Below are 23,945 nucleotides of genomic sequence, written 5' to 3'. Positions count from 1 at the left end.
AGGGTGAGCGGCCGGAACGGACGCCGCTGACCTCCTGTGACAAAGGTTCTCGCCGAAAAGTCACTCGGAAGTGGACACCCACAGGGGCGCCTGGGGGCTCAGGGTGGTTGAGCGTCCGACTGCGGCTCAGGTCATGATCCCACGGTTTGTAAGTTCCAGCCCCACGTCGGGCTCTGTGCTGGCAGCTCGGAGCCCGGAGCTGCTTCCGTTTCTGCGTCTCCCTCTCTCTCGGCCCCTCCCTCTCTTGCGCTCTCTCTCAAATATAAACGTTGAAGAAAATTAAGAAAACAACAAACAAGCGGACACCTACGGGGCTGCAAACAATTACACGCAATCGCTCTGTATTTTATTGAGATCTCTACGTTTTGCAAATGTAAACAGGCATCCAGTAAACACATCCAGATTAAAAAAGTCTACGGACACAGCACACCACTGTCGCCAGGGGGCGGTGTCAGCTTCCAGCAGAAGGCAGGCCTCGCCCAGCACAGAGCCTGTCCCAGGCCAGGAGGGTTGCAGCCCCACCACGACCTGCTTCGGGAACGTGGGGACGGCGGGGAGGGCGGGCAGGGCAAACAGCACACGGGACCCCCAGCGTGGGCATCTCTTGCCTCCCGAGGGGTGCTCGGGAAGGATGCTGGGGCAGGACGGCGTGTCCCGGCCGGCCACAGGGAGGAGCTTTACAGACCCCTCAAAGCTCAAGAGACAAAGCACAACGGCTCGACCCCGCCCGGTCACACACCTGTATGTGTGCTGTCCGCTGTCCAGCATTCACGGGGCGACCCACAGAAACACGGGATCCGCGTGTGGCTGACACGATGCCAGAGACACCTCCCCACCTCCCGGGGCTGCTTCCCGCACGCCAGAGGGGACAAAACGGAAGTCTCTGTCTCACGACAAAAACTCTGTACACACAAATAAAAAAATAAAAACTAACGGAAGTCCATCTACAAGGCTAGCTCTTTGCAGAGGCTGCAGGCTCTGGAGACTGAAGAAATTCGTACGGGTCGTGGGTCACCTCTGGCTGTTCCCCGACGCTGAGGCGAGAAGGACTTCCTGCAATTGTGGGAAAGACAGGTGTTCACACAGCAGACCCACGCACACGTCACGGTTCACACCGGGCCGAAAACGTGTCCCAGTGACGGCGGTTAGTGAGACCACAACTCAGCCACAGAGCCCGCTTGTTATGCAGCCAAACCTCCACCGCGGACGAGCACCCCTGAGGCCACAACGTCAAGACGTATTCCGCGAGCCCGACCTTCTATCTGGGAACTACGGCAGCAGCATGGGCAGGTAAGGGAGTAAATTCAAGGAGCAGGAAGCGTTTGGTTCCCTTCCTGGTGGGACTGAAATCCCGGTGGGGCCCACACACCTGCCCGCTCTGTCTCAGTAAACACAGAAGGCCCCAGGCCACCTGCTCTCCCCTCAGGGCCCCGGAGGATCGACACACTCCTTGACACTCTGTGTTAGGACTAAACACGGCAATGGCAGAAAGAAACAAACGTTCCCCGAGTTGAACTCAGCGTCTGAGGCTCGTTCTGCCCCTTCCAAGGGCCCTGGGGTGTAGCCAGCCGGGGCTCCTCCTGACGCAGGGCCGGCCACGTCTCACGGCCACTCCCCACGATTCCTAACGCCAAGTGACTTCCACTCACACGTTTCCGCCCCGGGCAGCTGCCCGACTATAGGGCGGTCTCAGCGCCCCAGGGGTAGGGACACCCTGCAGAGGGAGCAGCCCGCACGGTCCCGGGGGCCACCTTACCCAGGTGGTGCTGGTCCCTATCGGAGGGGGAGGTGTTGGACAGGGAGCTGAGGTTGGAGGACGGCCGGGAGCCCCCGCGCTCTGCCTGTGCCTCGTGCAGGTCCTGCAGGAGCTTCGCCGTCTCATCCAGGTTCAGGTGGCTGTCGTCTGCGTCAGGCTCCTTCCTCACTTTCCCTGCACAGACACGGGGCCGTCAGACGTCAGACACCCAGACGCCTGGGCCGCACCCCCGGTCTCTCCCTCGCCGCTACGAACGCTTGGGACAACACCCACCGTGCGGAAAACTGGGGGGGGGTGGGGAGAGGACAGGCAAGCTTGGAGGGCGGGTGCCACGTCAGATCTGAGCCAGTCACGAAGAGGGCTTGCCCTCTGGTGTAAACACACAGGAAGCAGGACAGCATGTGCAACGGAGGCCCACAGACGCCAGGACGGAGAACACGCCAGAGCGGGGGCAGGGGGCCCTGGGCAGTGGGCTGCCGGGAGAGCTCCCGGGTCTGGGCCAGGAGGGGCCCTGCGTGTGTGGGAGCACACGACCCCTCCAGGCAGTTCAAGAACTCACGTGTCTCCGACAACCGGTGGCCCAAGCCTGAAGAAGGGTGCGGTCCACCGGCGGGACGGTGTCCCCCCCTACACTAAATGTGGCTCAGGGCCGCCCTTAGAGCACCTCACAGCCACACCTGGACAGGGTCCGACGCCTACACATCGGTAACGGCCCGTCAGAACGTGACCAAGCGCAGCATCAAGGCACGCGAGCTAACCAGCACCCAAAGGCGTAACTGCAGTCTGGCCCATGAGAAACCACTACCGGGTGGGCAGAGGGCAGGGAAACAGACCCACCAAACACGGGAGGAAAGTTGTGAACAAGAGGGGCCTTAAATTCGCGACTAGGCACTCGCTCCTCAAAAAGCAGAGGAAGAGGGAGGTGAGGGGAGAAGGGGAGAGTCTGGAAAAGCCGAATTGGGCTCCAGCACAGGAAAAGAGCAGCGTCTGCGGCAACCCGCCACCCCACGCTGGGAAGGACAACAGCAGGTCAGCTGCGGCGGAACAGACGGCCAGACATGAAGCAAAGACACTCAGCAACAAATGGCAGAATCGGGAGCCCAGCTGAAAATCCACAGACCCCCGAGTCCAGAGGTCCCCCCGAGTCCACAGGTCGAACATAACCCAACGGATAAATCCAAACAAAAGCAAATCAAGGCACCTTACACTCAAACTACCAAAAACCAGTAATGAGGAAAAAACCTTAAACACAGAGGAAAAGAAGAGTTGGCAAGGCTAACGTTAACACAGCAGCCTCCGACTGCAAGCCCAGAAGACCAAGTTGGCCCTTGGCTGGTGAACTTGGATCCCGGGAGGGTCGCCACCACCCGAGTGACAGAGGGGCTCCCTGGACCTCGACTGTCCACGCAACTGATGTGGTTTCCACTGAACACCTGCTCTCCTTCCAGGAGCCTGGAATTTGCAGATGTGCCAGGGAGAGAGTGCCTGCATTGCCCCAACTCGATGCTGGGAGTCAGGTGTGTCCGTGGGACCCCATGGGGCGGCTCTGGAGCGCTGCCTGGTCTCCCCCAGACTCACCCCATGTACCCCTTCCCTCTGTGGGTCCCGATCTGTCCCCCTTTGCTGTATCAAACCAGAGCCACGAGTCCCAAGACTCCTAGGGAACCACCTAACCCAGCGGTAGGCGTGGGACCCCCAAACAATTGGGAAAATAACAGACAAGGAGCAAGACAGCAGATCTCAATCAGGTCTGGGTTACCACGCTAAGTACAAATAGCCTAACCCAAGGCAGAGACCGCGGGGCTGATGACAAAGCGAGAGCCGGCCTCATGCGCTCCGAGCCGCTGACAGAAACCACTTCTGACGCAGGCAGGATTTCTCACCCCCGGCCGCGGTGGCCTCCGGGGCCGGGTCATTCTTGGGGGGCCGCTCCCTGTGCCTCGGGATGTTTAGCGGCATGTCTGGCCTCCACCCCTTGACGCCGGAAGCACCACGGGCACGGCCACACGCAACGAGGGAGGCCACCGTCCGCGAGAAGCCCCGTGGTAATGGTCAGGTCGGCCCAAAGGAAAGGAGAGGAGGAGAATGCACCCCGAGAGCATCGAGTCAACAGGGAGCCGGACGGCCAAAGAGATTCCAAAACCCTGGGTGCCATGCGGACCGCAGAGGGCATCTCACGTGGCAGGGTCGGGCTCAGCTGCCGACGAGGGCACAGCCTGGTGGGTACGTGCGCGCAGACACATCGATGGCAGGCCACGAGGCAGGCAGCTCGTCCCTGCACGACCGACAGGCTCGAGGGACCCTGACGTCAAAAAGGAGACCTGGGCAAGCCCACTCTGGGGCCATCAGGGAGGGACCCCGAGCACAGTGGCCATATTCCTAGAAAGGGGACAGGCCTCGGCACACCAGCCTCGTGCCCCGGGGACCACCTCGCAGACCGACACGGCACCGGGGATGAGAACACAGCGTCCTCTTCCAGCGGAGCCTGAGGATGTGAGCACGCCCGGCACGACCTACCTAGAGAACCAAGCATGGAGATGTCCAGGGAGGCGTCCGAGTAGGACTTTGTCGACATGAAGTCCAGGACGGAGTTGCTGTCGCCCAGCGAGTCCCCAGCCTGCAGGAGACGGGTAGGTACCGAGCAGAAAAGGAAAGAGGTCACTGAGCGGGCAGTTAACACCAGCTGTTGAACTCACAGGAGCGGCAGTGCCCCCCCCCCCCCCAAGGACAGGCCGGCTCCGCCACGTCCACACCCAGGGAGCGGGAAGACCACGCTGCGTCTGGTCCTCACTGCAGCCACGACCACCAGGAGCGCTCCCAGAGGCGGCTGCCACTGCCGAGACCAAACCCCACAGCCAAAGGCCGCTGGCTCTCGGAGATAAACAGGTCCCTGTAACGGGGGGGAGGGGGGCGGCGGCACAGGGGGACACAGGGGACCTGAGGGGCTCACGGCTACCTTGCAGAGACTACACGTAAAAACACGGCAGATTCCAAGCCAAGCGTGTTCTCTCTCCTTCTGTGGCCGCCCCACACCCTCCTAGCCCTCTCTGCACTGTAAGGAAACAGCCCAGCGTTCCCCGAGACGCTCCCACCACGCAAACCTTCCACGGCGGCCTGTGGCTCGTAAACGTTAGGAGGTAACAGCTAATGTATGGCCCTTTTTAAAATGAACACTGAGAGCCACCTCTGGTGCTTTAAGGGAAATGTACTATAAGTAAGACCCTAAGGCCTTCAAATACTACCAAATCCCACCCTCACTTTGGAGATCGGATCCTCAGTCACTGTGGGATAAGTTACTGTCCGATGACCACGCCCTTCCTGACACACGGCCTGGAGGGACCGTTTCTTCACCAAATAGTTCAACTAAAGGTCCACATTGCAGCAGACGCTCAGAGCCTGTGGACCTGGTTGCGCAGGTGCACGTCACGTGCCCTCAAACACCCTCAGCCCGCCCTGCAGCTCGAAGGCTCACACAGGGTCCCCTCCAGCCCAGAGAGTAGGGACAGGCACCCACCTACATCCGGCCACACACAGGGACCTGGCGAAGGAGGAAGATGAGACCCTGCTAACCAGGCAAGGGGCACAGGGCCTGTGAGCCCTCTCCCGTCAGGTCGTGCCCTCTGGTGTGAGCCCTCTCCCACCGGCCTGTCCCCTGTGGGTGTGAGCCCTCTCCTGTTGGGCCCCGCCCTCTGGTGTGAACCCTCTCCCATCGGCCTATCCCCTGTGGGTGTGAGCCCTGTCACATCAGGCCGTGCCCTCTGGTGTGAACCCTCTCCCGTCGGCCTGTCCCCTGTGGGTGTGAGCCCTCTCCTGTTGGGCCCCGCCCTCTGGTATGAACCCTCTCCCATTGGCCTGTCCCCTGTGGGTGTGAGCCCTGTCACATCAGGCCGTGCCCTCTGGTGTGAACCCTCTCCCGTCGGCCTGTCCCCTGTGGGTGTGAGCCCTCTCCCGTTGGGCCGTGCCCTCTGGTGTGAACCCTCTCACATCGGCCTGTCCCCTCTGGGTCTGAGCCCTCTCCTGTCGTCCTGTCTGGGTATGAACCCTTGCCATCGGTCTGTCTCGTCTGGGTGATCTGTGAATTTGCTTCTTTCACTTGACTTTCAGAAAAGCCACTTTGCTCTGTGCTCTGATAAACCTCTCTCAAGAGGAAATGTTACAGGGATCACTCTGGGCCATCGACACGCCGGGCCGGGGCTGAGCTCGTGTTTATGGAGTACGGCGGTAGCCAGATCTCAGGGGAGAGTGCCACCGAGAGTCCTACAACGACCCCACTGTTACCGCTCTACTTTGCAACCAGAGACCGAGGCTCAGTGCTACTCATGATCCTACCCAGGGCCCAGCACGGGGCCCTTCTCCCTACGTGGCTGGGGCAATCATGCCACAGCTGCGGTTTTCCAAGTTGTTACAGATTCGCCTGCAACTTGGAACTCGTAAAAGCGACTTGAAGACAGCTGGTTTACTCACGACTTCTCACACCAGCCAAAGAGCAGACACGCAGATCTCCCTAGAGACCTCCCAGGGCCGAGGCCCCACACACAGCCGAGGGAGCACCCCAGAGGCTAGAGTGCCCCGCGGCTCCCCTACAGGAATCCGGTCCAGCGCCTGCTTCCCCACCGGCCGGCCGTGCACACTTGCCACGTGAGAAGACAGGGCCCCCCCGCACAACCACTGCTCTGCGGCTCCCGTGCCGGGACTGGAAGAGAAGTGCCGTGGCTTCCTGCCCCTCACCCCTGTCACTAAAACTCAGGGGCAGGGAGACTACCACTTAACCAGTTTCCCAACAAAACAACACCCTCTTCTCAATGACCCCATTTCACAGGCTGAACACGACCGTTCCCCGCGAGAACGCTAATCATCAGGTTTTCGCTTACACGTCCGTGCAACTCACCTTCGCTTCCTCTGGAGGCTTCACGGGAACATTTCTCCTCTGCAAATCAAAACGGGAGAAGCCAGTTTTCGAAACGGTTTTATACAGAATGATTCGCTCATATCGTGTACACAGACGTAAATTAAAGCAGCCCATTCAGTCTTGCTGGGGTTGTCCTCGCGGTATTCACACCACCCTGTGAATCAGAGCTGGTGCGGCATCAGACAGACAGCCAACTCCCCACAGAGGGCCCGATTCATGCAGGCCCGGCCAAGACCCTGGGAGGCCGAGTGCCCTGATGGCACCCTGGGAGGGACGGACGTGAAGGAGAGGGCACCCGATGCGTTTCCGCAGCCCTGGACGGCTTCAAACAGAAGGCAAACGTCTGACATTGTACCTGCGTCTCAGGGGCAGCTCAGGAAACCACCTGCTAGGTGAGGAGGGTCCCCTGCCCTCCGCTGGGCTGCACTGTGGGGCCACGCATCTTCTCCTCGGGCTGCAGTGTCCACAAGAGGCTTACACTTGACCACTACTGCGTGACCACAGCCTGTGCGGGACCCAGAGTCACCCAAGACAGCTACTGTGTGACTACATTCTGAACGGGACGCCCAGCCACATGTGACCACATGTGGAGATCACAAGCCTAAATGCTACTGAGCCACCGTCCTGCAATCTGGCAGGGTCTTCACCTTCAAAACAGTCACTCAGCTCACATGCTTTTGCATCTGAGATCTTTTGTTTGCGACAACGTTCTAGAGATTCACCTGTGCTAAGGCTTTTATAAGTTTTAGTAGAAAATTAACTTCTCCGCTATCGTAACGTCCAGTTCCACACGCATACGCACGCCTCCACTAACGTATACGTTTTAGCATCAAACGTCACCTAACGCCACAGCACGTTGGGAATTACGTGACTCCTGTAATGCAAGCTCACTTTCAGAAAAGCGATCCCGCTGGAATTTAGAAAGGAAACCAAGTGGCCAGGACATCTCAGGAGTTCCTGCTCTATAAAGACACAGCCTCACACACTGTGCCCGGGGGACACCAGGAGGAAAACTTTCAGACCACGGTGCAGAGAACGGCAGCCGGGGCACAGCGGCCACACGGAACTGAAGAGTGGCAAAGTCTGGAGAGGAGGATATAGCTCACAGCAGGAGCTCCACAAGTCCAGGAGGGCTGAACCCGGAGCACACTGACCTGTGCACACACAGACGAACACCATGGGGCCAGGTACACGTGAGGAGACACAACCAACTCCACCCAGCCAAGACCTCACTGAAACCTGGGCCACCAGAAGAGACCCTGAAAGGCCATTCCTCAGGATCAGGGCCAAATTCACCCAACATAAAGGCCGCTGAAACCCACCCTACCAAATTAAAAACAAATCCCAAGAAATCAGATGACTCCTAAGAACTCTGCCAAAATGAACATCAACGTTCTGAAAAGAACACAGTAAAATCAGGCCAGCCTCGCCCAGGAGTAATGTAACGTGAGCACATACCTACCTAACCTTCCAGTAGCCTGCTTAAGATTAATCTTAACACGTAGTCGACGATGACACGTTTCACTTAACCCAACGTATTGAAAACATTTTTTATTTTAACGTGAGATCCAGACAAAATAATGAAATAGTTTTACGTTTCTTTTTTCGCACCAGTCTCTAAAATTCTGGTCCGCAGCTCACAATCTCATCGTATCTAATTCAGACTAACCACAGTCATATTTCCGCCAGTCACTTATGACTGCTGGCGGCAGTGATAGCACAGTCCAGACAGCAGAGACTCGACAATGTAATGCCCGGGGCCCAATCAAACAATAAAGCAGCCAACTGTGCACAGTAAGCAGAGGGAAATCTACCAAAAGGCAAATCCAGGAATGGCAGAGATGACAGAATTGGTGGATAAGGACTTTCAAAGCAGCTGTGGGAGATATGAGAAATAGGTCCAAAAATTTAAAGGAAAGCATGAACGTAACGTGAAAGGGAAGGCCTAAGAAGGAAGAAAACAGAGCCTAGACCTACAACACGGCGTCTCAAAGGAAACCTTCACTGGCTGAGCTTAACAGCAAATGTGGCTGCGGCACAAAAACAGATCACTCGACTTGAAGCCACGGCAACAGACAGCATTCGCCCCTGAGGGAGGGACGAGACACTGAGAAAGGAGCTGAGCATCACCGGCACTCAGGACAGGCCAGGATGCCAGCCGCGTGTCAGAGTCCTGGAGAAGCGACGAGTGTGGGGTGGGGGCAGACACGACATCTGAAAAGACGACGGATGAAAATCTTCTAAATGACGGGCCCGAGGAGCCCGACAAACGTTAAGCAGGATAAACACAGAGAAAAGAACGCTGAAACACATCAGAGACGAATTACTGAAAATCAGTTACAAAGATTAAACTTCAGAAGCACGTAGAGCAGCAAACAGTCCATTTCCTGCAAAGGACAAAGGAGCGAGTATCTGAGGCCTCCTGGAACGGAGGTCTGTATAGCACAGACCTCTTCCGGTCTTTTCCTACAACCTTGAAAAAAGGAAAAGCCCACTCGAAGCCCGTCGGCCGACGCGTGCGCTTTGCCAAGAAGACGCGCGACAGAAGACACAGACGCCTACGACGGCGACGCTTCAGAAACGGTGTGGTCAGAGGTCTCTCAAAATAGGAGAAAAGCAGCCTATGATTCCACGATTCCAGACCCAGGGAAGAGGAATTCCATAAATACAGATAAAATAACTTCTTTCAGACCAAAAAAAAAGCGGAGTAAATTCCCCGTCAGCAAGTCTACACTCAAAGAAATAGCCAAAAAGAGTCTTCAGAGCAAAGGGAATGGACGGCACGTGACAGTGATCTGGGTATAAAGTCACAGAGCCCCAGAGACGGCGGGGGGGGGGGGGGGGGGGTTGGGAAGGGGGGGTGGCAAGCGGGACTTCTTAAACTTTTCAGTTCCTCTGAAAGAAAACTGACTGCCTGAAGTAAAAACTTAAAACGTGAATGAGGGGAGACGAGCCAGCGATTCCCTAGGACGGTGTCCATCCGGACAGGCTCTTTCCACAGGCGCGGCCCCACAAACGCGGCACATGCACGCCCACCTGCCTCAGCTGGAACAGCATCCGCGAGTGGTCCCCGCCGGTGATCTGGTCCAGGAGGTCGTCCACCATCTTCTTGCTGTAGCTCCCAGCATCCTTCACGAACTCCTGCAGGCTGGAAGGCCGAGAGAGGGCATGATGCCGCCGGAAGGCCCCGCGCCGCACGCTCTCGTCTCCCAGGCGCCTTCCCCGGGGCCGGCGGTCCCGAGGAGCGGGGCCTGCCCCGTGGACCCGGCTCCTCGGACGCGCCTCCGCGAGAGGGTCTCGCCGAGAGCCGCAAACCTCCCACGTGTAATCTGGGGGGTGGCAGCAGCCGTCTTCGTCGGATACTCAGGGTGGCCCATGATCCAGAAAGGTGAAGAGCAACTCAAGGGGCGCCCGGGGGGCTCGTCAAGCACGTGACTCTCGACTTGGGCTCGAGTCGCGATCTCACACTTTGGGAGTTCTAGACGCACATCAGGCTCTGAGCTGAGCGCGGAGGCTGCTTGGGGTTCTCCCCCCTCCCCCCCGCCCCTCCCCCATTCACGTGCACGTGCGCTCTCCCTCAATATAAACTAAACAACAAACAAAAGAGATCTTAAAAAACAGGTGCTAAAACTTAAAAACCATCTCGAGAAGATCACTTAAAAAAAGACAAGGCTAACGAGAGTCCGGGCACATACGGTGAACTCTTGAACAACGGCAGGGATCGGGGGCGCCAACCCCGCAAGTTGCAAATCCACGCATCACTTCTGTCTCGCCAAAGACCGAACCACTCGCAGTCTGCTGACCGGAAGCCTTTCTGAGAACGCGAGCTGACGAGCGCGGCTCTCGCACGTCACACGCACTGCACACCACACCCCGCACGAGACACGCCAGGAGGAGCACGTTACGAAGAATATCCCGAGAAAACCCGACCGCGACGCCGTCCTCTACCAACCGAGAAAAGCCGCGGGTAGGTAGCCCCGCACAACCGCCAGCGCGCGGCTCGGGGTCAACGGGGAGACGCGGGCTCCCGCGGGAGGGGCACGGCCGTACCCGGTGCTGTTTTCATTTTTGTTTCCGTTCTGACTTAACGAAAGGAGACCGAGGAGAGATGCTCCACAGCAGCGGGGAGAGGGAGCTCGTGCGGGAACGAGACTCCGCGGGCACCGCACCCTAGAGTGTCGTCCTGGTTTTCGGACTCCGTGAATACTACAAACTAAAAAAGAAGTGAGTGGAAGGCGCTGTAAAAGGAGGCGGGGGACAAAGGCCGGGTCCTGGCCTCTAAGCCCTGGGGCAAAGGCTCAGAAGGGCTCCCCAGAGGCCAGACCGTCACACTGAGCGAGGAGGGCCACCGATCTGGGAGTGAGACCGTGACGGCACACGAGTCTCTCCGGGAGGGTTTCAGGAGACGCCACCACCGTGAGCGTGTAACGGGAGCAGGGACACCGGAACACTCGTGGCATGGTCTGGAACAGAGCGCGTGGCGAGGTGACGCGGGACGCCCGGGAGGAGCGTGGACTGCGGCCACCGTGCGCTGCTCACGCGCCCAGAGTCCATCCGTGTTTCGGGGGTGGGCGCGGGGGAAGGCGACCACCGTCTGGGAACACCGTGCCCCCTGAACCAAAGGTGACTGCCGTCCCTTAAAGGCTGTGACAGGGCAGTGGGGCAAAAGGGGGGGGGGGGCACCACTTGTGACACTGTCCTCGCTCACCAGATTTCCTCCTTGGTGTTCCACTTCTGCTTCTCTGGGCTCATAAAAATCGTATTAAGGGCTGATTTCCTTTTGTTCGTTTTTAAAATACGTCCCGTGTTCTGTTTGGAATTAAAGATCTAATACGGAAAGATCCATTTCTTAGAGGTTAGCCAAACTTGCCTTTCCTCCTGGAGAATTACTAAAATTCCACAGGTGTGACCTACTTCTATTGGTGCACAGAACACAGCAGTTCCACAGAAACACGGCACCACGTCTGCGGTTTCAGTACCACATCCCAGTCACCATTGGGGACTGAAGCGTGTCCCAAAATTCTTCTGCTGAAGCTCCAACCCCAGTACCTCAGAACGTATTATTTGGAGATGTGGCCCCCCAAAGGTGATGAAGTTTGAGCGGAGTCTTTAGGGGGCCCTAACGCGTTACGATTGGTGTCTCTGAAGGAAACGGAGACCGGGACACAGACTTAGAGACGGGCGTGCAGGTGAGGACACAGGGAGACCAGGGCCGTCTACGCGCTAAGCACAGAGGCCGCAGGAGAAAGCAGCCCTGCCCACACCCGGGTCTCGGACTCCCAGCCTCCGGCCCCGCCAGACGACAAATGCCTGTCACTTCAGCCCCTCAGGCTGGGGTGCACGGTTCCGGTGGCCCCAGCAGACGAACACAGCCACCGAGCCAGGTTCCAACAAAATCACGAAACAAGCTCCAAACACGTGGTTGGTTACATGCACACACACGTTCTTTTTTAAACTACAGCCCGGATCGTCACCTTTGTAAGGCGCAGCTGAGTTACCCAAACTTCAAGACCAACCCGTGGCAAACCAGTGGTTTACGGAAAAGAACTCGAAAACCTCTGCCGTGCAGACCCGCTGCCGTCGGCCGTCTCCCGCCAACCACCCACCAGGGAAACGGCTCCTCCCGCACGGCAAGCGAGAACCTTCCAGACCGTGCCGACCCTGCTCACCTCAGCGCACACTGCACACCCGTCTCATCCCCGTAGGCAGAATACAGCAGGTCTATCTCCTCCGACTTTAAGTCGCCGAACACGGAATTGCTGTGCATTGAAAGCGCGGTGGTGGTGCTGGAGAGAAAAGTGACTGAGGGCAGGAGAGGGAGAGCACAAGACGTGAGACGCACGCCCGCACGAGACGCGCTCGGTCCCGCGGGCGGCGCCCCCGCCCCCGCTCCCAGCCCCCTCCCCCATGACATTGCTGCTCCCCAGCGACCCGAAGCGGTGGCAGCTTCCGGGCCGAACCAGCACTTCAGGCTCTGCAGCAGGTGCAGAGGACAGTTTACGCGATGCAAGGCGAGTGCGCGCTAGTAGAAGGGCTTCGTGCCGACCCAGGCCCTGCTGGGAACCGAGCCCACAGGACGAGGCTGGATCCCTCAAGGGGCTGTGGGGGCATCACGGCTGGCGTCCCCACATGAATGACGTCAGAGCTCAAGAGCAATGCGTCTCAGACATGCCCCTCCCCCCCACTAGACTCCAGTAGCACCACGATGTGACCATCACAACGTCCCCAGACGCCACCAGCTGTCCCCCGGGGAACAAAACTGCTGCACACCGACACACTCCAAATCTAGCAAACCAGCCACAGATGTCACTCGGTCACTCGGCCACACACACAAGTGCGGCCAGCACACCAGTCCCCTCCCTCCCTCCACCGCCACACCCATCCAACCTTCCATCTCCCACACTTGCCCACCATCATTCGGCAGACACCCGGGCATACACCCCTACCCACGGTCGGCACGGGGCTGAGACCCACAGACCGGTACGAGTGGACGGCAAAGAGGAGCGTGCCCGGTGAAATGTTTATTCCCCTCACTCGACAGGACCTTAATTTCATCTCATTGTTAGTTTCAGAGCCAGAATCTGGACACAGTACTAAGAACAGGTGAGCCACGAAGATGGCGGGAGGACTCTGGGTCCACACCTCTCCTGTGATTTCCCTCATCCCGTGCCCCTACCTGCCCACCCCACACTCACCTTTGCCCCTTCTCTCATCCTTGAAGCCCAGTGTGGTAAAGCCGGGGAGCAGCTTGCTGGAGAGCGAGCTCAGGTCCACAGGGTGGGTCTCCTCCTCTGCAAAGGGACCGGGCTGTGAACAGGTGGCTCGGGGAGTTCCCAGCTCCCGCAGTGGCTCACAGAGTGCACTTGGGGAAGGCATGGGGGGCTCTCTAGAAAGACCAGCTAAAATCAAATTTACAGAAACCACTAAAATTCTTAGGTGCCTGGGTGGCTCAGTCGGTTAAACATCCGACTCTTGATTTCAGCTCAGGTCGATCTCACGGTTTGTGAGTTCGAGCCCCGCCTCAGGCTCTGCACTGCCTGGGACCTACTTGGGATTCTTTCTCTTTCTTTCTCTCTCTCTCTCAAAATAAATAAGCACTTAAAAAAAAAAAAGTAGCCGCTACAATTCTCAAACCTTAACTCTGTCTAAGCTACGAGTTGATCAACTCGAGATACTTTTCAAAGAGACGGAGTACATAAGGGCTTCCCCACGGGTGAGCAGATCCAGCATCTGTGCCCCCCTCAAGGTCCTCAACACGATGATCACACAGGGCATCCCCTCTAAGCCCACGTCTGGGCCCCTTCCAAGCTCCGCGAGTGCGACGGAGTTGTGCACTCTGGCTCCTCCCAGGGAGCCCTGACAAGGGTGTGAGTCTATCCTCATGATGGTATCTGGAAGTCAGGCCATGAGGACTTGTAGAACCGCAGCCCTGCGGGAGCACAGCTCTACACTGGCTGCCTATGCTAGACCCTGGGGCAGAAAAGGTCTGAGCAGCACCCCTGCCCCCGTTGGATGACTGCCCCCTGTCCACGTATCATACGCAGGCTGCGTATCATACACAGGAGGGGGAGGACAGGGGAGTAACACCGGATGGGATTCGTCTACGCCATGCGACTGGGGCCTGCTCTGCACGGGCAACCGTGACCTCAAACGGGCTACGAAGCCGAAACTCCCTGGCGCTGCGGAGACTAACCCCAGCCCTGCTCGGGGCCACGCACCGTCGGCATCCGGCTCGGCCGTGTTGACCACGCTGTAGAGCAAGCTGCCGTCACTGTCCTTCTTCAGATAGCCCATCTGCAAGGAAGCACACCTGAGGGCCGGCCCTACGTGCTCTGCCGCAACGCCAACAGAGCTAAGGCGTACGAGCACGGCCTAACGTGCACAAATCCCAACAGGTCACGGGGCAGTTGGTTTCCCCATGGAAAAGACCACAGAGACCTCTCTCATACCTCCCCGAACTTGACTTCACACCCATGTGTACTGTAAGGATTAAGACTAGTTCCTGATTCTTCTAAAGGAGATACGGAAACAGGAAGCTTACCCCAGAAACTGCCCTCTTACAGGATGTCAGAACCTGAGCCAAATGACCCAGAACAGGACCCTGGTCACCAAATGCCATATCAACGGGCACTAGAGGCTCCATCTCTAACACAAGGGACTTAGTTCCGCTTACAGAAAACCACTGAACAAAAGCCCTCTTCCTCTGAAGGCCCCCAGGAAGGTCCAGGAGGGGCGCCTGCACATGGGAGTGGGGGAAGAGAAGAGGGGGACCCTTGGCCTGAGTGCCTGAATACAGGGCGGGGAGGACAGGAGACCCGTCACTGCTGACCATGTGAGCACTGGCCACATAAGTACTGACCATGTGAGCGCTGAGTGTGTGAGTACTAACCATACAAGTACTCACCATGTGAGCACTGACCATGTGAGCGCTAACTGTGTCAGTACTGATCACGTGAGCGCTGACCACATAAATACTGACCACGTAAGCGCTGACCGTGTAAGCGCTGACCACGTAAATACTGACCACGTGAGCGCTAACCATGTCAGTACTGACCGCGAGCGACGACCACACATACTGACCACGTGAGCACTGACCACATAAGTGCTGACCATGTGAGCGGTGAGCATGGGAGTACTAACCATGTAAGTACTCACCATATGAGCACTGACCATGTGAGCGCTGTGTCAGTACTGATCACGTGAGCGCTGACCACATAAATACTGACCACGTAAGCGCTGACCATGTAAGCGCTGACCACGTGAGCACTAACCGTGTCAGTACTGACCACAAGCAACGACCACACATACTGACCGCGTGAGCACTGACCACATAAGTGCTGACCATGTGAGCGGTGAGCATGGGAGTACTAACCATGTAAGTACTCACCATGTGAGCACTGACCATGCGAGTGCTGACTATGGATGTACTGACCACGTGAGCGCCGACCACGTGAGCACCGGCCACGTGAGCGCTGACCATGTAAGTGCTGATCACGTGAGCACTGACCACGTGAATGCACTAAGGGGAACAGGAGTCAGGTTTCTCGCTGTGGAATTACAACCCAAAAAGGGAGAAAAAGGAAACAGGCCCAGCACTGGGAGCAATGGGGGTTCGGGTGTGGACACGTGCCTCTGATGAATACACGCAGCTCAGCATGGCCCTCCCTCACCGAGCTACAGTCCGCAGGGCTCTTTCCCAGCGCCACTGAGGGCCGTGCCCAGTGCCCGGGACATTCCACGGCTGAAGCACTACAGGCGTGCAGACCAGCGGGTCCAGCAGATCAACATCAGCTACACAGGGAACCGCAAACTTTCCACCAGGGAAGCTTAAGGTAAGTAAAAGATTCATCTCCGTATGCTGCACGTAACCCGGCGTATGCAAAACGTCACTGTTCAAAATCCTTGACGTAACACTCCACGCGCGTTTTGAAAACGCGTGTCTGAGACAGGGATGTGAAGTTCTAAGAGTTCTTCACATGGACCACGTGCACAGACGAGACTGTGGATGCACCAGGTCAAGTAAACGTGCCGGGATTAACGTCGCCTCTGTCCTCGTTACCGTGACTAGCGGGTTTAAAAGTGCACGCAAGAGCCACACCGTTTCTACCGGAGGTGCCGGGCTGCTCTCCCGGCAGCGGGGTGCTCCAAGCACAGCAGGGAGGCCCCCACAGGCCAGGCCCGGGTCAGATGGGACCCACGGGCGCCGCAGAGGCACACAGAGACGCAAGCACACCAGGAGAAGAGGGAGGCTGCAGCGCAGACGCCTGGCAGGCCTGACGTCCATCCGCCGGCGGGCAACATCCCCACTACGGGGCGAGCCTGCTGCAGCGTCCCCGCATCACACACCGCTTCTGGGAGGCTCCTGCCCGCGAGGCACCCCTGGAGGCCCCCGCCCACCCCAGGGATGGAGCCGGTGACGGGACCCAAAGCGAGCCTGCGGGACACGAGCTCTGCCCAGACACCCCTGACGCTACCTTGCCCCCTGGGAGGAGCCGGCTGATCCTGTCCCGAGCCTCGTCAGCTGCGTGCTCCACCAAGGCCAGCACGTGCTCCTCTGCCGTGCTGTCAGTCAGGCTGCAGGCATTTCCTTCCGGCTCAAACGTGCAGCTGCGAGGCAGGAACACCACACACGTCACCGGGGCACGTGCTGCTCCCACCTCACCACGGTCAGTCCCTACCGCTCCCCAAGGTCACCACGGGCCGGGAGCAAGGGCACGGAGCACTCCTCGACCCTGTCCTCGTGGCTGTAACTGCAGCAATATGCAAGGCCTCCACAAACAGCGAGGGAGCCCCAAATGGCCGCTGGAGGTGTCTCGTGTCTCAGCTGCACACCTGAGTTGATCTAAGAGCAACCTGACGGCAACCTCGCTACTCACGATGTCATTCGAGGCACCGTTGGAAAAAGAGGCAAAGCTCCGTGGAGCGTGGAGACGCCAGAAACAAGGGTGAGCTGGGAGCACAGGTCGTGAGGCAAAAGGGGCGTCCCGAGCCTTCGGCAGGCGGGCTCAGACCCCACACAGAGAAGAGCTTTATTCGAACAGCCGAGGGTCACTGGGTGCAGCGCCCAAGGGATGTGGCCTCTCCTGTGGAAGGTTCCAGAAGCATATGGACCGACTCCATCCAAGGAGCTGCAGGAGCAAACTCTGCCTGCGGACCCCAAGCCTGCAAGAAGGCCCCGCCTCTGGCCCAGGGTGGACGGCTGCAGGAGTTGGGGGGTCAGGTACGAGGAGAATGAAGCCCCCCCACAAAGCGTGTCACCTGCCTAACACAGCACAGCTACGTCCCCCGCACAGGGACAGCCAAGCTAGGCCACCATCAAGTGTCCTCCTGCACGTGAGGGAACTTCTTCAGAGCGAAGGCCCAACAATCACTGCAACACGCATATGGGAACAGCAGTGTCACACCTGGAACAGAGCCTGCGTGTGGCTGGCAGGGGCTGTCCTGCCCTTGTGCCCCCAGGTCCGTTAGCGTGACGAGGCCCGGCTGGCCCAGGTTGCCGGCCAGCTGCCTGGAAACACCTGAGACCAGAGCTCACACGCGGCCGCCGGGGACCGGGCTCCTTCCAGCAGGTGGGGGTCCGCGAGCTACTCCGCGGACACGGGCGCCAGCACAGGCTCACCCTCACTCACAATCCTGAGGTGCGTTTCCCGTTACCTGATAACTTCTCTACTCGGCCTTTTGGATTTCTTGGCAGTTTCTACTTGTACAGGTGCCGCTTCAGGAACGGGCTCCTCAACAGCTGTGTCTTCGTTGCCCAGAAGAGCTGCCTGCTGAGAAAAATCCATGTCCTGCATAAACGACATGCTGCGCTTCAGAGCTAACAGCCGCTCCTAGAATCAAAAAGGACAGAGCAGCAGGCCTTTACCTCTGCCTCACAGCCGAGGCGCCATGGCGATGGGTGGGATGGGGATGGCCGCAGCCTCGCCTGGCCTAACAGCGGGCTCCCATGGCGCTCCCGCGGCAGGTGCAGGTGGGAGTCAGCACCACAGGCGCGGCCGACTGGCTGGGAGCACTCGGGGCTGGCAGAGGGGGACGGGCCAGAGGGCACAGGGGCCCGCACCTCACCTACAGGCCGGTCAGGCACAAGGCACTGGTCCTAGATGCGTGACGCATGCAACCTGGCTCATGGGACAGATCTGGGAAGCCACTCCGGACGGCCAAGACGTCCTGTCTGGACTCAGTGAGGCAGCCACGTAAAACAGATCACAGGCTGGCTGCAATCCATCAGACACCCACACTTAGATCAACAGATCCAGCACTTTCCACCAACCCTAAAGGAGACGTTCCAGCTGGCGCAGGAGCAGAGAGAGAGAGAGAGAGAGAGAGCGCGCCTGGCGGGGAGGGTGGCCTGGGATGTGTACAGAGGCTCTGCACCACGGCCAGTGATGGACGGGTGGAAGCATGTCAGTCAGTGGGGGTGGGGCTCTGTGTAGGCATCGAGACAGAGGGGAACTCTCGTCTCTGTGGCTCCTTGCCGCCGCGGGCTTCTTACTTTGCTCATCATCTTAAAGCCTGCGTGAAGGATCTTCTTAGCTAACTTGTAGTACACGGTGTCTGGTCTGTTGTAGGTCATCGCGTTATCACACATCAGTTTGAAATCCGCCTGAAAGGGAAAAAAATAGAATCTGTCGAGTTTGAACCACTGAGATGCCGGCAAAAACCGGATTCCTGTCAAGAGGCTAAAACTGAGTGGCAAGCAACTAAACCAGGCTCTTCAGCTTAACAAATGGCTTTTAACGACTCTTTGAGGGAAGTTTCAGACCTGCCAAACCTGGAGCTTCCTCCTGAGCGCGACACGCGTGGCTTCTGTTTCTGTTTTTTTATTCTGAGAAAGAGAATGTGTGTGTGAGCAGGGGAGAGACAGAATCCCAAGCAGGCTCCACGCTGTCATCACAGAGCCTGACGTGGGGCCTGAACTCGCGAACCATGAGATCATGACCTAAGCCGAAACCAAGAATTGGACGCTTAACCGACGGAGCCTCCCAGCTGCCCCAGCACGTGCGCGTTCTAAGAACATCGCGGCTCCCTCTCTCCATCTCCAGCTCCCCCGCTTTGGGAGAAATCAGATGTAAGCAGGAATGAAAAGTGACAGCCAGGTCCTTTTAAGTAAAAGCTGAGGAATGAGCCGACAGCTGAGCACATTCGCGTCCCCTCTCTGGGATTTTGCCACGGAATTCAAAACTTGGTCTATCGCCAATTACTCTAATAGCATCAGCAAAAAGGCTTTCTGTAAAATAAGGGAAATCTTGCTGAACAGCTTACGTTAAAAGCAAGCTATTGGACGTCTCGATATATCATCACCCCAACCAAATTACAGACCGCACACACACCTGTCACTGTGTGCTGTGCCGGCCATGAGGACGCATAAGGACAGCTGAAGCCAGCCAGACCCCGACCGAGCCCCAGCACTGGCCCCACGGCCAAGGTCCCCAGGGCTGGGCCTGTGGCCCTCAAGTCCCCCTCCTCTGTGGGCCCTGATGTAGCAGTCTTGAGGACAAGGCAGAGGGGGGACACTGCTCACATCCAGGACCGTCACTGGGCAGCAGAGCAAACCAGGGCCCGACAAGGAAGGTGGAGGACTGAGGGCCGTCCGCCCCCGTACCCTTTCACGTGGCACAGCCTCTGAGGCTCAGCAAACACGCTCAGTCATGTCACCAGCAAATGAATGGGATAGAGCTAAGCCTTCCAAATTGAATAGAAACTAAGAAAGAAACCCGATGCCTTTTCCTACATGACATCATTACCAAAGCGTCAAGCACTCATCTTGATCCGCCCCTGGGATCAAAGCCAACAAGCAATTCCTGCCTCGCGGTTGTACCAAGAAACAGAGTTCAGAACTACACACTAGAGAGTCATAGAAATCTATCGTTAAAAAAAAAATTAAACTCCCAGTTACTATAAAACAAAAAACTAGGAAAAACTGTAATTCTAAAAATACCAATTCTGGAGTCAGACCAAATCAGACACACTTTTGCTTGACCTCACGTATCTCTACAGCTTCCAGACAAGATACCGGTTTCCCTGATGCAACCTTTGGGAGACCTTGGCCCGAAGGCTCAGGCCCCCATGAACACTCGCAACTAGAAACCAGCTGATACGGACAGAGTGCTTACTGGACATAAACACACAGAGAGCTTTGCAGCAATTATTTCAGAAACCGAAATTAGTTTACCTTAAATTCTGTGACTGATTTGTATTCGTTGGCTACAATCTTGTCTTTCATTGTACCAAAGTCCATGGGATGTTTTATTATCATGGAGTATCCGGGAGCAATTGCATCCGTGACAGGAAAAGCAAAAAATCCATGAGGATCTTTTCTGAAAACAAGAACATCATTACTTAAACAGGAAAACCCTAAGTGTAGATTTCCAAACGATACAAAACGTTTCACGGTAAAAACATGATACAATTCACCAAGTTTTGTTCCTTAAAATAACAAATAAAATTTACACTCTGTAGAAGCGTAGTAGATGTTTTTGATGATTAAAAATTCCAAAATTACCCTCCTGGCTGGACCCGTGACATCTGCATCGTGGAGGTCCTGACCGCCCCCCACCAACACCCCTGCCCTGCACGGACCGGGCACACGGCGCTCTCCCCACGCCGGCCCACCCCCCACTAGACTGGGCGTCACCCAGGGAGGGCGAAGGGTCTGCTTCACGGGTGTGGGAGGTGAGGGAAGAACCCGTCGCAAGGAAAGACACCCTGAAGGTTCCCAACCTCAAGTTCTTGAGAAACTGTTTACCTCTGGAGCTGGCGGAGAAAATGCTCTAGTAACTGCTGAATCGGTGTGCTCTCGTTCTCGGCTGACAATTTAAAGAGTACAGGATAACGATGAGTCAAAACATCTTGATACTGTGTCACTAGAGAGCTCCCACTCCACGGCACGTTTCAGTGTTTCAGACTCCAACAAGAACTGGGTACAAGGATGACCCAGACCCGGTCTTGGCCCCAAAAAACTCAGCTGGGTGGGAGGGGCATCCACCACAGCATCAGTCCCCCAAACCCCTTAGAAAGTGCCAAGATCCTTCAGACGACAACAGGGAGCTGTCACTTGTCAGTCTGTATGAGTCCCCTGTCACGACCGGGCCCGGTACGTTCCAGACACGGTACGAAGACGGCCAGGACACAGAGGCCGAGCTTCACCGACTAACACTTTACTTGGCAGTCCAGAACCTCTGGCCGCACCTCTGCTGCTCCTCCTCTGTAAAACGGGTACGAATGCAACCGCACGGGGGTCCTCGTGAGGACGGCCACTAACTACATCTCTTGGCCCACGGTGTGGAACCGTGGTTTCTGGTGAACGTAGTAAGCACACGTGGCGGCCTAGGTTCTGTTCCCTAAGCCATAAGAACACAAGTGCTCTTACCTAGAGCATCCACTGCCGGCCGCGCCCAGCCCCCAGACCTCAGCATCTGAATGCACTAAGGAACCAGGGCTCCTTGGAGAAATAGCTGGTTCCAGGGCTGAAGCAAACAGGCCTGCAGACCACGAGTGGGTCCCGATAGTGACAGTGACCAGAGCAAGTGTGAACATCACCCCTTCGGGTACACGGAAGGGAAGCACTGCACGCGTGACCTCAATCAGCTGATCAGACCAAGCCGGCAGGGACCGACGACTGTACGCGCTTCGCGAGCACGTTCACCTAGCGAACCGTCTCATGCCTGACCTTCTCTCCTGCCCACTGTGCCCCGTGGCCCCGGGTCCTACCTGTTCACCGTGGCAATGACTTGCACGGGGACGGCTATTGCCAGAAAACCACACCCTCGGCAACGACTGCCATACGACCCCGCTTCCTTCTCTCCCGAATCACAGGCAGTCAAACCCAACGTCAAGAAGAGAAATGCTCGAAGGAAAACTGCCTCCACTTCAGTACCTCCTGACCATTTGAAAGCCCCTGAGGAAAGTGACCACTCACAGATTAGAGAGCCCCGAGTGTTCTCTCCTCCGGTGAGGCTGGCACAGCCCTCGTGGTGCCTGACAGCCTCAGTAACAACTGATTTGAGCACTAGTTCCCTTCTCCCCGTGATGAGCTCGTGAGTTTAAAAAGAACAAAGGGGGGGGGGGCACAGGAGCGGCAGTTGACTGAACCCTGCTCTACAGGTTCAAGTTGACACTAAGACCTCAGGTCCAGCTACGCTTCATGTCGAGCCCTGGAAGAGAAAGCACTGTTCCCTCCTTCCCGCACACATCCCCAAGAGGCAGAAAAGCACGACGCCAACCACTGTGTCACAGAGACGAGCTGTCGCGCTCCAGGAGAGCCTCCAAACACGTTCCTTCCACTCGCCTGGCTGTGTCCGGCACGCTCGCACGGGCCTGTCGGGGGGCGGCTCCACCTCCACCTTCTTGCCGGGATCAAAGTCGTCGGCCTCTCCCTCCGAGTCGCCATGCTCCTTTTCCCGTTTCCGCTTCTTCTCTTCCTGCGAGGCAGAGTCAGGGCAGCGAGAGCAAGGCAAGCAGTTTTAAATAATCTCCTGCAACACAAAGCTGAGCGAGCAAACCTCCCTCCAGAGACGCTTCTCCTTCAGATCCCCCCTCCCCCCCCCAACGACCACCCCCTGGGCCCGTGGGCCTTTTGCTACAAACAGGACAGCCCTTTCCTAAGACCCCACGGCCCTTGTGATCTGCCCTCCGGGGGGCTGGGGGCCTCCACCGGCCAGCCGCCGCCCTGCTCTACCTTTCTTTTCCTTCTTTCTTCGTCGTCCAGGTGCTTCTCCTTCTCGGATTTCTTCTTCTTCTTCTTCTTTTTTTCCTTGTGCCGCTCTCGCTCGTGGTCTGACCTGTCATCGTAATAACTGGAGTCGTGCCCAGACCCCGACAGCTCAGTCACTTCACTTCCTCCAACCTTGAGAACCAGCTTCAGGGGCTTCTCCAAAGGCTTGTCTGCATAATCTGTAAGCAGAGACCGCAGCTTCGGGGTGTGCTCGGGTGTGTAGTGGCACCAGGGGCCCGACGTGCAGGGGGAACAGAGAGGACGCCCAGGCCCCAGAAGGCAACACCATCAGGGAAAGATGGGGAAGCAAACCCCAGGGCTGCCAGTCCCGCCCCCCTTGGTGCTGCATCACCCTCAGGGACACAGTTCGAGCTGCTCTGTCTGGCGAGGAACAAGGAGGCAGGGGAGCCCAGGAGCCTGGTCCCTCCCCGCCCCCTTCCCTAAGCTCCTGGCCTGCGCTCACGCCCGTCTGTCCTGCAGCAGACACAGGACCGAGGCTGCAGGAACGCGCAGGCGGGACGCGGGTGACAAACAGGGACGAACTTCTCCAAGACCAGACAAGCCAACACAGATGCAGGAGGCGGACCAGACGCCCGACAGCCCTGGCGCCCTGGCCCGGAACCGCCGCCCGCGATCCCAGAATCCTCGCCCAGGACACCTTCCCGCGAATCTTCCCCCCGCCGAGACCCCCCTCCCCCACCCGCAGGCGAGCCGGGGATTCTCCCTCGGGGCCCGAGCCCGCGAGCCCGGGATCTCTGCCCGGGACCCCCGCCCGGGACCCCGCCCCCCGCCCGCCGGCCGGCCCGACGTCACAAAGCGCGCCCGCCGCCTCACCCTCGTAGGACGAGCGCCACTCGGTCTTGTGCTTCTTGTGCTTCTTGCCCATGGCGGCGCGGGGCCGGGGCGCGGGGCTGAGGGCTGCAAGCAAGCGCGGCCGCAGCGTGGACGCCGCCGCCGCCGCGGCCCTGACTCGCCACCCGCCTGGCCCCGCGGAGGTCGCCGGGCCCCGCCGGAAGCAGGCGCCGGAAGTCGGGCCGTCTCGCCCCGCCGGCGCCCAGCGCTTCCGG

The 23,945-nt window shown here is 57.9% G+C and overlaps 1 protein-coding gene across 5 annotated transcripts; it reads right to left on the bottom strand.

Annotated features, from left to right (window-relative positions):
- Positions 1-324: 324 nt before the first annotated feature.
- Positions 325-23,854, bottom strand: BRD9 (bromodomain containing 9). 5 transcript variants are annotated; one of them, XM_047094411.1, is made up of 16 exons: positions 23,713-23,854; positions 22,843-23,057; positions 22,453-22,585; positions 20,911-20,971; positions 20,338-20,482; positions 18,658-18,768; positions 17,820-17,995; positions 16,640-16,772; positions 14,384-14,459; positions 13,361-13,456; positions 12,335-12,467; positions 9,702-9,813; positions 6,645-6,683; positions 4,274-4,373; positions 1,757-1,930; positions 325-1,053 (listed from the first exon to the last, which is right to left on the bottom strand). In XM_047094411.1, the coding sequence occupies exons 1-16, from the start codon at positions 23,762-23,764 to the stop codon at positions 953-955; spliced, it is 1,857 nt and encodes a 618-aa protein (XP_046950367.1). In that variant the 5' UTR covers positions 23,765-23,854; the 3' UTR covers positions 325-952. The 5 variants fall into 5 exon arrangements, with proteins under 5 accessions (XP_046950367.1, XP_046950376.1, XP_046950383.1 ...); XM_047094420.1 differs by having other exon boundaries at positions 17,820-17,935; XM_047094427.1 differs by having other exon boundaries at positions 17,820-17,932.
- Positions 23,855-23,945: the final 91 nt, after the last annotated feature.

The sequence above is a fragment of the Lynx rufus genome, unplaced genomic scaffold (assembly GCF_022079265.1).
Source record: "Lynx rufus isolate CCGP_SWC_20201006 ecotype Redwood Valley unplaced genomic scaffold, mLynRuf1.p SCAF_1, whole genome shotgun sequence".
In the NCBI taxonomy this organism is placed as follows: Eukaryota; Metazoa; Chordata; class Mammalia; order Carnivora; family Felidae; genus Lynx; species Lynx rufus.
This window is presented reverse-complemented; position numbering and strand designations above follow the sequence as displayed.

What these genes read in the sequence shown, in the direction of transcription:
- BRD9 (XM_047094411.1), bottom strand. Translation starts at nt 23,764, where the DNA reads ATGGGCAAGAAGCACAAGAAGCACAAGACCGAGTGGCGCTCGTCCTAC. An exon ending in AGCGTGCCGGACACAGCCAG is followed by an intron (nt 20,972 to 22,452) that starts GCGAGTGGAAGG and finishes TTAAATTGTCAG; the next exon opens with CCGAGAACGAGAGCACACCG. An exon ending in CTCCATGCTTGGTTCTCTAG is followed by an intron (nt 1,931 to 4,273) that starts GTAGGTCGTGCC and finishes GTGTCTGTGCAG; the next exon opens with GGAAAGTGAGGAAGGAGCCT.